Source organism: Polypterus senegalus, chromosome 10 (genome assembly GCF_016835505.1).
Source record: "Polypterus senegalus isolate Bchr_013 chromosome 10, ASM1683550v1, whole genome shotgun sequence".
Lineage (NCBI taxonomy): Eukaryota > Metazoa > Chordata > Cladistia > Polypteriformes > Polypteridae > Polypterus > Polypterus senegalus.
The window spans coordinates 92,841,562-92,857,461 of record NC_053163.1 but is presented as its reverse complement, the minus strand read 5'-3'; the positions used below and the strand labels follow the sequence as shown (position 1 = coordinate 92,857,461).

The following is a 15,900-nucleotide window of genomic DNA, read 5'->3' as shown; positions in this document are numbered from 1 at the left end:
ATTATAATAAATCCAAACTTTGGACTTTTACCTGGTGTCTGACGTATTGTCTGAGGGTTCAAGGGAACGAGAGCGGCCCTATCTGTCACTATATATATATATACACACGTGGACAAAATTGTTGGTACCCTTCAGTCAATGAAAGAAAAACTCAAAATGGTCACAGAAATAACTTTAATCTGACAAAAGTAATAATAAATAAAAATTCTATGAAATTTAACCAATGAAAGTCAGACATTGATTTTAAACCACGCTTCAACAGAATTATTTAAAAAAATAAACTCATGAAACAGGCCTGGACAAAAATGATGGTACCCCTAGAAAAGACTGAAAATAATGTGACCAAAGGGACATGTTAATCCAAGGTGTGTCCACTAATTAGCATCACAGGTGTCTACAATCTTGTAATCAGTCAGTGGACCTATATATAGGGCTCCAGGTAGTCACTGTGTTGTTTGGTGACATGGTGTGTACCACACTCAACATGGACCAGAGGAAGCGAAGGAAAGAGTTGTCTCAGGAGATTAGAAAGAAAATTATAGACAAGCATGTCAAAGGTAAAGGCTATAAGACCATCTCGAAGCAGCTTGATGTTCCTGTGACTACAGTTGCACATATTATTCAGAAATTTAAGATCCATGGGACTGTAGCCAACCTCCCTGGACGTGGCCGCAGGAGGAAAATTGATGACAAATCAAAGAGACGGATAATACGAATGGTAACAAAAGAGCCCAGAAAAACTTCTAAAGAGATCCAGGGTGAACTTCAAGCTCAAGGAACATCAGTGTCAGATCGCACCATCCGTCGTTGTTTGAGCCAAAGTGGACTTCATGGGAGACGACCAAGGAGGACACCATTGTTGAAAACAAATCATAAAAAAGCCAGACTGGAATTTTCCAAACTACATGTGGACAAGCCACAAAGATTCTGGGAGAATGTCCTATGGACAGATGAGACAAAAACTGAACTTTTTGCCAAGGCACATCAGCTCTATGTTCACAGACGGAAAAATGAAGCATATCAAGAAAAGAACACTGTCCCTTCTGTGAAACATGGAGGAGGCTCTGTTATGTTCTGGGGCTGCTTTGCTGCATCTGGCACAGGGTGTCTTGAATCTGTGCAGGGTACAATGAAATCTCAAGACTATCAAGGGATTCTAGAGAGAAATGTGCTGGCCAGTGTCAGAAAGCTTGGTCTCAGTCGCAGGTCATGGGTCTTGCAACAGGACAATGACCCAAAACACACAGCTAAAACACCCAAGAATGGCTAAGAGGAAAACATTGGACTATTCTAAAGTGGCCTTCTATGAGCCCTGACCTCAATACTATTGAGCATCTTTGGAAAGAGCTGAAACATGCCATCTGGAAAAGGCACCCTTCAAACCTGAGACAACTGGAGCAGTTTGCTCATGAGGAGTGGGCCAAAATACCTGCTGAGAAGTCTCATTGACAGTTACAGGAATCGTTTGATTGCAGTGATTGCCTCAAAAGGTTGTGCAACAAAATATTACGTTAGGGGTACCATCATTTTTGTCCAGGCCTGTTTCATGAGTTTATTTTTTTTAAATAATTCTGTTGAAGCATGGTTGAAAATCAATGTCTGACTTTCATTAGTTAAATTTCATAGAATTTTTATTTATTATTACTTTTGTCAGATTAAAGTTATTTCTGTGACCATTTTGAGTTTTTCTTTCATTGACTGAAGGGTACCAACAATTTTGTCCACGTGTGTGTGTGTATATATATATATATATATACAGTGGTGTGAAAACTATTTGCCCCCTTCCTGATTTCTTATTCTTTTGCATGTTTGTCACACAAAATGTTTCTGATCATCAAACACATTTAACCATTAGTCAAATAGAACACAAGTAAACACAAAATGCAGTTTTTAAATGATGGTTTTATTATTTAGGGAGAAAAAATCCAAACCTACATGGCCCTGTGTGAAAAAGTAATTGCCCCCTGAACCTAATAACTGGTTGGGCCACCCTTAGCAGCAATAACTGCAATCAAGTGTTTGCGATAACTTGCAATGAGTCTTTTACAGCGCTCTGGAGGAATTTTGGCCCACTCGTCTTTGCAGAATTGTTGTAATTCAGCTTTATTTGAGGGTTTTCTAGCATGAACCGCCTTTTTAAGGTCATGCCATAGCATCTCAATTAGATTCAGGTCAGGACTTTGACTAGGCCACTCCAAAGTCTTCATTTTGTTTTTCTTCAGCCATTCAGAGGTGGATTTGCTGGTGTCTTTTGGGTCATTGTCCTGTTGCAGCACCCAAGATCGCTTCAGCTTGAGTTGACGAACAGATGGCCGGACATTCTCCTTCAGGATTTTTTGGTAGACAGTAGAATTCATGGTTCCATCTATCACAGCAAGCCTTCCAGGTCCTGAAGCAGCAAAACAACACCAGACCATCACACTACCACCACCATATTTTACTGTTGGTATGATGTTCTTTTCTGAAATGCTGTGTTCCTTTTACGCCAGATGTAACGGGACATTTGCCTTCCAAAAAGTTCAACTTTTGTCTAATCAGTCCACAAGGTATTTTCCCAAAAGTCTTGGCCATCATTGAGATGTTTCTTAGAAAAATTGAGACGAGCCCTAATGTTCTTCTTGCTTAATAGTGGTTTGCGTCTTGGAAATCTGCCATGCAGGCCGTTTTTGCCCAGTCTCTTTCTAATTGTGGAGTCGTGAACACTGACCTTAATTGAGGCAAGTGAGGCCTGCAGTTCTTTAGACGCTGTCCTGGGGTCTTTGTGACCTCTCGGATGAGTCGCCTCTGCGCCTTGGGGTAATTTTGGTCGGCCGCCACTCCTGGGAAGGTTCACCACTGTTCCATGTTTTTGCCATTTGTGGATAATGGCTCTCACTGTGGTTCGCTGGAGTCCCAAAGCTTTAGAAATGGCTTTATAACCTTTACCAGACTGATAGATCTCAGTTACTTCTGTTCTCATTTGTTCCTGAATTTCTTTGGATCTTGGCATGATGTCTAGCTTTTGAGGTGCTTTTGGTCTACTTCTCTGTGTCAGGCAGCTCCTATTTAAGTGATTTCTTGATTGAAACAGGTGTGGCAGTAATCAGGCCTGGGGTGGCTACGGAAATTGAACTCAGGTGTGATACACCACAGTTAGGTTATTTTTAACAAGGGGCAATTACTTTTTCACACAGGGCCATGTAGGTTTGGATTTTTTTTCTCCCTAAATAATAAAAACCATTATTTAAAAACTGCATTTTGTGTTTACTTGTGTTATATTTGACTAATGGTTAAATGTGTTTGATGATCAGAAACATTTTGTGTGACAAACATGCAAAAGAATAAGAAATCAGGAAGGGGCAAATAGTTTTTCACACCACTGTATATATATATATATATATATATATATATATATATAAACATATAAAGCTATTGAAAATGCTGTGCTACCCTTCTTTTACAAACCGGATTCCAAAAAAGTTGGGACACTATACAAATCGTGAATAAAAACTGAATGCAATGATGTGGAGGTGCCAACTTCTAACTTTATTCAGAATAGAACATAAATCACGGAACAAAAGTTTAAACTGAGAAAATGTATCATTTTAAGGGAAAAATATGTTGATTCAGAATTTCATGGTGTCAACAAATCCCAAAAAGTTGGGACAAGGCCATTTTCACCACTGTGTGGCATCTCCCTTCTTCTTACAACACTCAACAGACGCCTGGGGACCGAGGAGACCAGTTTCTCAAGTTTAGAAATAGGAATGCTCTCCCATTCTTGTCTAATACAGGCCTCTAACTGTTCAATCGTCTTGGGCCTTCTTTGTTGCACCTTCCTCTTTATGATGCGCCAAATGTTCTCTATAGGTGAAAGATCTGGACTGCAGACTGGCCATTTCAGTACCCGGATCCTTCTCCTACGCAGCCATGATGTTGTGATTGATGCAGAATGTGGTCTGGCATTATCTTGTTGAAAATGCAGGGTCTTCCCTGAAAGAGATGACGCCTGGATGGGAGCATATGTTGTTCTAGAACCTGAATATATTTTTCTGCATTGATGGTGCCTTTCCAGACATGCAAGCTGCCCATGCCACACACACTCATGCAACCCCATACCATCAGAGATGCAGGCTTTGAACTGAGCGCTGATAACAACTTGGGTTGTCCTTGTCCTCTTTGGTCCGGATGACATGGCGTCCCAGATTTCCAAAAAGAACTTCGAATCGTGACTCCTGACCACAGAACAGTCTTCCATTTTGCCACACTCCATTTTAAATGATCCCTGGCCCAGTGACAACGCCTGAGCTTGTGGATCTTGCTTAGAAATGGCTTCTTCTTTGCACTGTAGAGTTTCAGCTGGCAACGGCGGATGGCACGGTGGATTGTGTTCACTGACAATGGTTTCTGGAAGTATTCCTGAGCCCATTCTGTGATTTCCTTTACAGTAGCATTCCTGTTTGTGGTGCAGTGTTGTTTAAGGGCCCGGAGATCACGGGCATCCAGTATGGTTTTACGGCCTTGACCCTTACGCACAGAGATTGTTCCAGATTCTCTGAATCTTCGGATGATGTTATGCACAGTTGATGATGATAGATGCAAAGTCTTTGCAATTTTTCGCTGGGTAACACCTTTCTGATATTGCTCCACTATCTTTCTGCGCAACATTGTGGGAATTGGTGATCCTCAACCCATCTTGGCTTCTGAGAGACACTGCCACTCTGAGAAGCTCTTTTTATACCCAATCATGTTGCCAATTGACCTAATTAGTGTTTATTGGTCTTCCAGCTCTTCGTTATGCTCAAATTTACTTTTTCCAGCCTCTTATTGTTACTTGTCCCAACTTTTTTGGGTTTTGTTGACACCGTGAAATTTTGAATCAACATATTTTTCCTTTAAAATGATACATTTACTCGGATTAAACGTTTGATCTGTCATCTACGTTCTATTACAAATAAAATATTGACATTTGCCATCTCCACATCATTGCATTCAGTTTTTATTCACAATTTGTTTAGTGTCCCAACTTTTTTGGAATCCGGTTTGTATTTTAAGAATTCATTCATGTAGAAGAATTCAGCTGCAGGCAAAATAATAGTGCCACTATTCCATAAATGTGAGAAACTAGCACCAGGCTCAATTGCTACTTCCACTGATTTTGACATGATATGCAATAAAGTTAGGAGGCATAATTTATATATTAATATAATCACACATCTGCGGTAGGCTGGCGCCCTGCCCGGGGTTTGTTTCCTGCCTTGCACCCTGTGTTGGCTGGGATTGGCTCCAGCAGACCCCATGACCCTGTAGTTAGGATTTGGCGGGGTGGATAATGGATGGATGGATAATCACACATAAGCAATAGATATCTTTGTACTTAACATATGGAAGACATAGAGGGAATTACTGTAGTGCTGATTGCAACTTCATTACTTGATGTTTTGTAGTCATTTGTTTTTATTTTCCAAGATACTGTACTACACTGAATAAGATACCCATCTCCTCAATTCCTTTCCTAGTTTTCTACTTAAAAATTTTCAAGTGCACTGAACAGTATCATTAGCCAAACTGTTGCAAGTGCTAGCACTTTCCTTATGGTCTGTTGTACATGCAGTTTTATTCTGAATACAAAAAAAACAAGAAATGTACAAAACAAGAGTGTTTAAAAGCTGCATCATACCACCTAAAATTAGACTGTAAATTTAGTTGTCTTTATGGTGACACTGGCTTAAACCAATCTGTGACCACAAGGTCACCACAGAGTCACTATGGGAAATTTTCATTGTCTTAACTTCCACAAACCAAAAAGGAGCCAAGTGAGCTGGAAAATATCATGGGTGGCTCCAGAAACAGTCAGGAAAAAAGTACTGAATTTAGTGCAGGAACTTAAGCTTAGTCTGCTTTCACTTGGTGCTTGTGGAAAAGTGGCACAGAAGATATAATAGTCCCAAGGACAAGGGTTTTTGAGACAGTGTCTCACATGGAGCTACAAAGCAAAATAACTTTAAAATAAAATCTAGAAAAAATACCTGGTCGTATAATATTCATCTATGCGTCAAAATCTATTAAAGGAACTGCAGTATCTCCTAAAAATAGAAACCACTTGAGAGAGCAGCAGCAGCACTTTAATTAGGTGGCTTACCCTGAAGGAGGCAAAGGCATCTGAGGCAATGTCAAAAGTGGAGAGCTCTACATATCTAAAGAAGTTATAAAACTCATCAGAGAACAAGATTGTACGGGCCAGTGGCTCATGACGGAGACATTCCCGCAACATCATCCCACAATTAAGAGCTACTTCCTGGGTTTCATACCTGCAAGGGAATAAATACATTTTAGGAAAACACACAAAAAAACAACTTTGCAGAGAACAGACTGTGTCAAGGCTTTCACTTGAAACATGTTTTTAGTAAATTGTTTTAGCTTGCCATGTTTTAATATATTTCATAGTCTTACCCTTTGAGCAGCATGAAAAGGATTTGTGTATGTGAAGAAATATATTCCACGGTTGGAGTTCGAGATCCAATCTGTCTTCGAAGAATGTTGCTGAAAATCTGAACCACATCTTTCTTACCCTAAAAACAGAAGTAAAAAAATAATATTGTCTTATTATATCTTCTTCTTTCGGCTGCTCCCATTAGGGGATGCCACAGCAGATAATCTTTTTCCATATTCTTCTGTCCTCTGGATTTTGCTCTGTCATACTTAACACCTGCATGTCCTCTTTCACCACATCCATAAACCTTCTTGTAGGCCTTTCTCTTTTCCTATTATTTGGCAGCACCATCCTTAACATCCTTCTCTCAATATAACCAGCATCTCTCCTCCGCACCAATGCAATCTCGCCTCCCTGGCTTTGTCTCCAAACTGTCTGACCTGAGCTGACCCTCTAATGTACTTCATTCCTAATCCTGTCCATCCTTGTGACACCCAATGCAAATCTTAACATCTTTAACTCTGCCACCTCCAGCTTTTACTCCTGTCTTTATCAGTGCCACTGTCTCCAACCCAAATTAACATAGCTGGTCTCACTACCCTCTTGTGGACCTTCCCTTTCATTCTTGCTAGTACCCGCCTATCACAAATCACTCCTGACACTCTTCTCCACCCATTCCACCCTCCTTGCACTTACTTCTTCACCTTTCTTCCACACTTCCCATTACTCCATACTGTTGATCTCAAATATTTAAACTCATCCACACTCACTAACCCTCATCATTCCTCTGACCTCCCTCTCATTCACACACATGTACTCGGTCTTGTTCCTAGATGACCTTCATTCCTCTCCTCTCTAGAGCATATCTCCACCTCTCCAGTGTCTTTTCAACCTGCTCCCTACTCTCTTTACAGATCACAATGTCATCCACAAACATCATAATCCACGAGGACTCCTGTCTAATCTCGTCTGACAACCTGTCCCATCACTGCTGCAAATAAGAAAGGGCTCAGAGCCGATCCCTGATGTAATTCCACCTCCACCTTGAACGCATTCGTCACTCCTACCGCAGATCTCACCACTGTCTCATATCCCTCATATGTATCCCTCATACATATTTCTCTATCACTCCTGACTTCCTCATACAATACCAAAACTCCTCTCTAAGCATCCTGTCATATGCTTTTTCTAGGTCCACAAGGACACAATGCAACTCATTCTGGCCTTCTCCATACTTCTGTTGTTCAACACCCTCAGAGCAAACATTGCATCTGTGGTGCTCTTTCTCGGCATGAAACTATACTGCTGTTCGCTAATCATCACTTCCCTTCTTAACCTAGCTACCACTACTCTTTCCCATAACTTCATGCTGTGGCTGATTAATTTTATCCCTCTGCAGTTACTACAGCTCTGCACATCCCTCTTACTCTTAAAAAAAATAAAAATAAAAAAAATAAAAATCGGTACCAGGCTTATTATAAAATGTGAAAAATCAAAAATACTGCAGGTGATTTAATAAGGAGGTATGAAAAGAAAAAGGGAATTACTGTCAGAAACAGTGTGTCATATTTATGATATATGTTTCCTTTTTTTGGTTGAAAGAACTATAAAGCACCATCATCTAATAAATATGATTTTAAGTAAAAGGTTTTTCTCAAATTATTTTTGGCAGATACTTCACCAACACCCAAGGGGCCATATTATTACACTTCTAGAGCAAAAGCATTCCTTTTCCAAAAATCACAAAATCTTGTATTACAATTTATTCAGTTGTACTGCTCATCAAGGTTTGCACATACACTGGTGGAATGACACAGCTTTAAATACCATATTTACAAATCCTTGCATGGGCCTTTGACTCCAGCTTTATTCCAATGACTGTTTCATCCAAAGAGCCTTTGTGTATCATACCCTTAAAAAGAAAATTACTGCTAGAGGAAATTAAGGCATTTGGTACTACCCAACAGCCAAAATAGAGTACCAAGATGTTACCTCTTGTATAATGTCTGAAGCATCACGTTTGTGGAAATTAGGGAAAAGATATTCCCAACGCTCCCTTAGTGCAACATTTAATAATTCAAAGTGCCTTTTCTCATAGTCTGAAATCAAAAACAAGTCAGGAACCATTGAAGAAGCAGCAGTACCTCAACATGCAATCCCAGTGCCAGAATAAATAATTAAACTTTATATTCTCTGTCTGATAAAAGTCTACATGTGATAGCTCAGTTACCACAATACCTTGCCATAAAGGACTACAACAACTAAATTACCATAAAGCTTAGAAAATCAGATACTGAAAAAAATCATTTTTTGTGACTGATCAAGTCTTTAGTAGTGAAAACGGGTTGATCGATTAGAGCATCATTAGTTGATGAAAGTTAAATGTAGCAAATTACAGTTCTATCCCTAACAAAAAACTACTACACAGCAGTGGGGGCCAATGGTTTACTTTCCAGAAGAAATAAGACCCTAAACACAAAGACAATATAGAAGTGGCTTAGGAACAACTCTGAGAATGTCCTTTAATGGCCCAGAACCAAGGCCGGACTTCAACCCAATTGAATATTTCTGTAGTGATATCATAATAGCTGTCCACCAATGGTCTCCATGTAATGTGGCAGAGTGTCAGAGGACATGCAGAAAAGAACAGCAGAAATCCCCAAATCCAGGTGTGAGAAGCTGGTTGTTTCAGACCCAAGAAGACTGCAAGAGGGTATGACTACTCGTGTCAATGTGATATTTTAGGTTTTTAATAACTTTACAAAAATTCCTAACAGAGCCTGCTTTTGCTTTATGATTCTGGGGTTTTCAGTGTTGCTTGATGAGGGGGAAAAACTATTTTTTTTTTTTTTTTTTTATTTATTAATTTTATTACAATCAATACATAGCAATCAAGTTTTACAAAAAAAAAAGAATTATGCTAAGAACAGATCGATCCCCACCCTTGAGAGAGAGAGCAAGCCAAACGGTGTAAAATTTAAGGCTTTTAAAAATACCTAAATCAATAAATTCTCTGTGCTTTATAAAATCATTTCAAAATATTACTGATTAGATCCTGCCATGTTTTGAAAAAGGTCTGCACAGATCCTCTAACTGAGTATTTGATTTTTTCCAATTTTAAATAATATAACACATCAGTTTCCCACTGACTTAAAAGAGGAGAGTTTGGGTTCTTCCAGTTTATCAGAATAAGTCTGCGTGCCAACAGTGTAGTGAATGCAATCACAATTTGTTTGTCTTTCTCCACTTTAAGACCCTCTGGAAGAACCCCAAACACAGCTGTTAATGGGTTAGGAGGGATTGTGAGTTCAAGACTGTCTGAGAGGTAATTAAAATTTTTGTCCAGAATAATGTTAATTTGGAGCAGGCCCAGAACATGTGACCTAGTGAGGCTGGGGCTTGGTTGCAACGTTCGCAGGTTGGATCATGCCCTGGAAACATTTTGAGAGTTTTAGTCGAGACAGATGTGCTCGATATATAATTTTGAGTTGTATAATTGTATGCTTTGCATATGGAGCTTGAGTGAATTCTCTGCATTGCTACTTTCCACTCCTTTTCTGATATATTAATTGAGAGGTCATTTTCCCAGTGTCCTCTTGGATCTTTGAAAGGAAGGGATTGTAAAAGGATTTTATATATTGTAGAGATGGAGTCTAACTCCTTGAAATTGAGCAATAATTTTTCCAGCGTGGATGAGGGTGCAAGATGAGGAAAATCTGGAAGGTTCTGTTTAACAAAGTTCCTGATTTGAAGATAGTGAAAGAAATTTGTAGCTGGAATGTTAAATTTGGAATGTAATTGTTCATAGGATGCAAAGACGTTGTCTATATAAAGATCTCTAAGCAAGTTAATTCCAAATTTTTCCAGATATTAAAACTGCATATGTTTGTGAGGGTTGAAAGAGGTGGTTCTTTTGCAGGGTGCCACAGAAAGAAGCTTCTCCGTCTTAAAATGCTTTCTACATTGGTTCCAGATTCTAAGTGAGTGGAGCACAATTGGGTTATTAGTGTATTGCCGATAACGTGTGTTTATTGGAGCACAAAGCAAGGAATACAAAGAAGTACTGCAGGATTTTACTTCTATTGCGGTCCATGCCTGTGTATGTTCTTCTATTTGTGTCCAGGTTCTTATCGACTGTATATTTGCCCCAGTAATAAAACTGGAAGTTAGGTAGAGCCATGCCGCCTTCTGCCTTTTGTCTTTGTAGGGTCGCTCTTTTGATGCGTGGATGTTTAGAATTCCAAATAAATGAGGTTATTGTTGAATCTAATTGCTTAAAGAACGATTTATTAATGTATATTGGTATGTTTTGAAATAAAAAAAGGAGCTTAGGAAGAATATTCATCTTAACAGTGTTAATTCTTCCAGCTAGTGTGAGATGAAGGGTTGACCATCTATGCAAGTCTTGTTTAATTTTTTCCATACAGACGATAAATTTTGTTGATAAAGAGCTTTATGTTTACTTGTGATGTTTACCCCGAGGTATTTAAACTGTTCTGCAATGATAAAAGGAAGGGTGTCTAATCTAATATTATATGCTTGCGAATTCACCGGAAAGAGTACACTTTTATTCAGATTAATTCTGAGACCAGAGAGCTTTTGAAATTCTGTGAGTGCTGCTAAGACTGCAGGCACAGAATTTTCTGGGTCCGATATATACAGTACCATGTCATCTGCATATAATGAGATTTTCTGTTCCAGTCCTTCTCTGCTAATCCCCTTTATCTGATCAGTATTTCGACAATGTATTGCCAGTGGTTCAATGGCAATTGCAAACAGCAGTGGTGACAAAGGGCATCCTTGTCTTGTGCCACGTTCTAGTTTAAAGTAGTCTGAGCAAATGTTATTGATGCAAACTGAAGCTTCTGGGTTAGTATACAGTAATTTAATCCATGCACAAATGTTCGGCCAAACCCAAACTTCTCCAAAATAGTAAAAAGGTATTTCCATTCAATCATGTCGAATGCTTTTTCTGCATCCAATGATAATAATATTTCTGGGGTGTTTGATTTAGTTGGTGAGTATATTACATTAAACAGGCGTCAAGATTTGAAGATAAGTGTCGGCCCCTAATAAATCCAGTTTGGTCTTGTGATATTATTGAGGGAGCACTTTCTCCATCCTTCTAGCTATGATTTTAGAGAGTATTTTAACGTCGTTATTCAGAAGTGAAATTGGTCTGTATGATGCACATTGTAATAAGTCCTTATTTTGTTTTGGAAAGACAGTGATTAGTGCTTGGCGAAAGGTTTGTGGAAGAGATTGGTTATCTCTGGCTTCTGTAAATGTTGCTAATAGGAGGGGAGCTAGCTGAGCGGAGAATTTCTTGTAAAACTCTGCAGGGTAGCCATCAGGGCCTGCTGCTTTTCCACCTTGGAGTGACTTTATAGCATCCAGTAATTCTGATAATGACAGAGGTTTATCGAGCTCCTCCACACTAATAGCGTCAATTTGTGGTATCTGTAATTTATCCAGAAATGCATTAGATTGTATATTGTCTTCTTTAAACTCAGTAGTATATAGGGATTTATAGTAGTCTCTAAAAGTGCACATTATATTTTTGTGTTCGATGATTTTATCTCCATTCGTGTTAGTAATTACCGAGATTGCGTTGCGCACTTCTTGCTTGTGAATTTGTTGCGCTAAAAGCTTATTAGCTTGGGAAAAACTAATTTAAATGATTTTAGCACAAAGCCGCAACATAACAAAATATGGAAAAAATGAAGGGGTCTGAATACTGTTTGAAGGCTCTGTATGTTTACATTATTTGCTGATAATAAGTCATAATCCTTATTAGCATTTCGTAATTTAAAGTTGGAATAGAAAAACTGATGGTAGGGAATGAATTATGCAAACCGCACTCAGAAAACAATCTTCTAATGTCAAAAAGCATCTGAGTAACTCAGAAAGAAGAAGGTTGGGACTGTCTTCAAAGGTTTAGCATATTTAGAGTCGGAGGAAACAAGATTCTAAACTATATACAAGGGAATACAATTGTTAAATGCCTAAAAAGCAGTGTTCAGAACTTCAAAGAACAATAAAGCCTTACTTCAAAGTCTATTCTCTGCAGATTGGCTATGAGCCCAATTAGGAGGTTGGTATTGTAGAGCTCCTGTGCCAGCTGTGCCACGGCCTCTGTCTGAGGCTCTTTCTCATTGGTCCCATACAAGATCTCCTTGAGTGCTGTCAAGCTCTTGGACATTTCCTCTGTCACCTAGAGTATACAGAAGGAGAAAAATACTAAATAAGAACACCAACTAATTTTGTTTAGTATGCCTTTTTACAAAAAATATACAGTTTCCACAATCCTGCATTTATTTAATTTCTCTTTAGTATTGAAAAACTCAGACTACCAGGGCTTGCTTGGATTCGAAACAGAATCAAATGTGAAATTCTCAAATATGCTTAATTCAATTTAATGGGATTACAGCCTATCTTGGCAGCACTGGTTATCACTCAAGAAACTGCTCTGAACAGAGTGCCAGTCCATCATTAAGCCCACTCATGCACACTTGCTCTCACACTGGACATTTAAGAATTGCCAATTAACTAACGACTACATTTTGCTGGATATAAAATTGCAATACCCAGAAAAAAAAAAACACTTAAGACACAAGGAGCACATAGGCAACAACTCAGCACAGGATTCAAACACTTAACACTGGATTCATGAGGCAACGGCACTGCCCACTGTAATATCATGTGTACATATTCAGTATATTAGTTCACAACCTTTAAACCAAGTAACCGAATATGGCATGTAAAAAGGCACATTACATTCTTAGGCAAAGATGCAATAGTTAAATTGTCAAGTTCAAACAGAGTAATGTAGAGATCAAGCCAGGCTGCTGCTGTTTAGCAGAAACATGGCTGACAGCTTTAAAAAGTTTCTGTTAGCAAACAAAAGCAACAAGTCCAAGTCAAGATTTGAACCCTCACCTTTTCACACTTCTTTCCTTCAGCTGGATCCAGTTTCTCCAGCACACTAACATTTTCTTTCAATGTCCTGATTATTTCAGCCGGGCTCTTCTGAGATTTTACAAAAGGGAATGGCATGGTCTGCTCTGTTAAGCGTATTGGCCTTTGTAATGTTGGGCGGGGGACCTTATATTTGCAGACTTGTTTTTTGAACTCCTGCCAAAAGAAAAAAAAAAAACAATTAAATTTACAGCACAGACACCAAAGCTATAGCTAAAAGATTCAGATACTAAGGACAAGTACAATCTTTTTATACATTCTAAAATTAAGAATTTGGACATGGTGTAATCACCAGTGACCAAAAAAAAAAAAAATCAAAACAAAAGACTTGCACTTTTCTACACATTAAAAAAGTTTCAAAAAAGTTATAGCAACTTATCAGCATTCACAAATGTGTACATTCAACTACTTCACAAATGTGTACATTCAACTACCAATAAAAAAACAACATATTTTTTTAAAAACATAAGCACCTTCATTCTATTACTTTCCAGCACCACAGGTAGCATGCATAATGTGTGCAAGAAAGTATATGCTGCAGACAAATGTGAGGAAAAGTCCTTATCCACTGGCCCACTTTTGGTGGATGGAGAGACATTATTAGCTATACTCTTCCACCCAGACATATTTTTACAATGTACAGTGAGGAAAGAACCCTACCCTGAACATAAGAACATACTCATGAGTCAACTAGACTACATGACTTGGGAGGAGTTCTGAGTGAACAGGGAGAGAATATGCAAACATCCCATGACATTATACATTAGCAAAATGGATCTGAGCATTTTGAGCATCAGGAAGAAAGGCTGTGCATTTTAATCACATCTGACTTGTTTTTTAACTTTAAACTGTGGAGCAGCAGGGTAAATCAAGGAAAAATGCATCTTTGTCCTAAACATTACGGAGGGCAATGTAGATCTTTTTCGCATATCAGCTGGATAAATTTTCTTTTCTAGTGCATGGTCACTGGGAACGGGAGTCTGCATACTGTAGTAACTAAAGCTGCAAATCAACACCCCAAACCAAGACTGAGGACTCCATTGCAGGACATCTACTCCTTATATTTGTTGAAATTCTCTATCACAACAAAGACCTTTAACAGAAACACATTAAAGGAAGGATGAAAAATAATGTGAAACCACACCTCCTCTAAGTTTAGGATAGGCTTATGTTCAATTTTGTTTGTGTGTTCAACAAAATGGTTTTATTTCGGAGACTGATTTCCTCTTTTTATAACCCACAGTGGTTAAAATGAAGACGATAGATTGGTTGATATATCAAGTGGTTAAGCAGATGCTTTCCAAATTGTTTGTGTTTTTAGCAATACAAGAAAAAGCTTGCATTGCTTTGCAGTATTAGTTTCCTGACAGTTCCCTTAGCTCTGCAATTTAATAGACAATAATGACCTCTTAATTCGGGCACATAATTTCAAAGATTATATGCACTTTCACATATCCAAGTTTTTACAGAGTTTTTCTTGTTAAGGGAGTTCTTTTGGTGTATTTATTTAATAAATCACCAGGCAGTGTGGTAGAAACCAGACAGCCATATCTTGGGGACCTTCAAAATTTGAACTGAATTATGACTACTCCCCAGATTACAAGGTCAAAACAGAAAAGCCTTCTCAAACTTAACAAGATAGTTAAATTCATTTTATTTAAATCAAAGAATATTTTAAGGGCACTAAACAATAACAAAGAAAATAAAAAATTCAAAAAACAAACTAAAACTAATAAACTCATAAAAGACACAAGTCAGAAATTGAACAAGCAGTTACCAATTGGCAAATGGCAATTCAAAAAACTAAATTCACGAGGCAGACAAACTTTGAAAAGAAATCAAATTGTACTGACTGCACAAGGTGATAGCAGTAAAATGTAAATTTCAAATCAGGAGACGGATACTTAGTTAAACTGCATTCAGCCCTGCAAACAGTCCTCTAACTTTCAGCAAAAACTTGGGGGTTGGTGGCAGGATTGGCACTCCAGCCACCATAAAAACTTCACACAGCTGCAAAACAGCAGACATGGACTCATTTCTGCTCTCTGTGGGAGTAGCTCTCCTGCAGCTGTCCATAGGAAGAAAGCTACTTGCATTATGAAGGGGATGGGGGAAAGCCCTCGGGAGCCTCGTCCTCAGAAGAGTCAAAACAAACAGAAAGCCAATAGGGTAGGCCTATTGAGGCGTCACCCACTGCACGGCAGCATTTGGGTCCTAATTTGAGGCGGCCCATCCAGGTAAGTACATGGAACGTCTTGTTTCTCCAACATGATGACCACGCTGTTAGAGGAGTTTCATAAACTCTGCATTTCTTTGGTGGCATTCTCTGAGATACACAGATCTGGGACTGGCCAGATCTCTGTAGGAGTGTACGCCTTTTATTGGTCTGGTTGCTCTAATGGCTGACATAGTTAAGGGAGTAGCTGATGCTGTGCTGAATCAGCTTCTTTCGATGTTGCGCTCATTGAAAGGAGTGAAATCGGACATTATGAGACTCAGATTAAAGCAAT

General features: G+C 38.7%; 1 protein-coding gene across 2 annotated transcripts in view; it reads right to left on the bottom strand.

Moving 5' to 3' along the window:
* The window catches only part of cab39l1 (calcium binding protein 39, like 1), a 73,201-nt gene that overhangs the window by 28,605 nt on the left and 28,696 nt on the right, over positions 1-15,900 (bottom strand). For both annotated transcript variants that reach the window (XM_039766214.1, XM_039766215.1), the window contains exons 2-5: positions 13,352-13,546; positions 12,462-12,626; positions 6,433-6,551; positions 6,122-6,290 (exon numbers count right to left, since the gene is read on the bottom strand). In XM_039766214.1, the coding sequence (XP_039622148.1) occupies positions 6,122-6,290; positions 6,433-6,551; positions 12,462-12,626; positions 13,352-13,468 (570 nt within the window). In that variant the 5' untranslated portion in view covers positions 13,469-13,546. The remainder of the gene's footprint in view (positions 1-6,121; positions 6,291-6,432; positions 6,552-12,461; positions 12,627-13,351; positions 13,547-15,900) is intronic.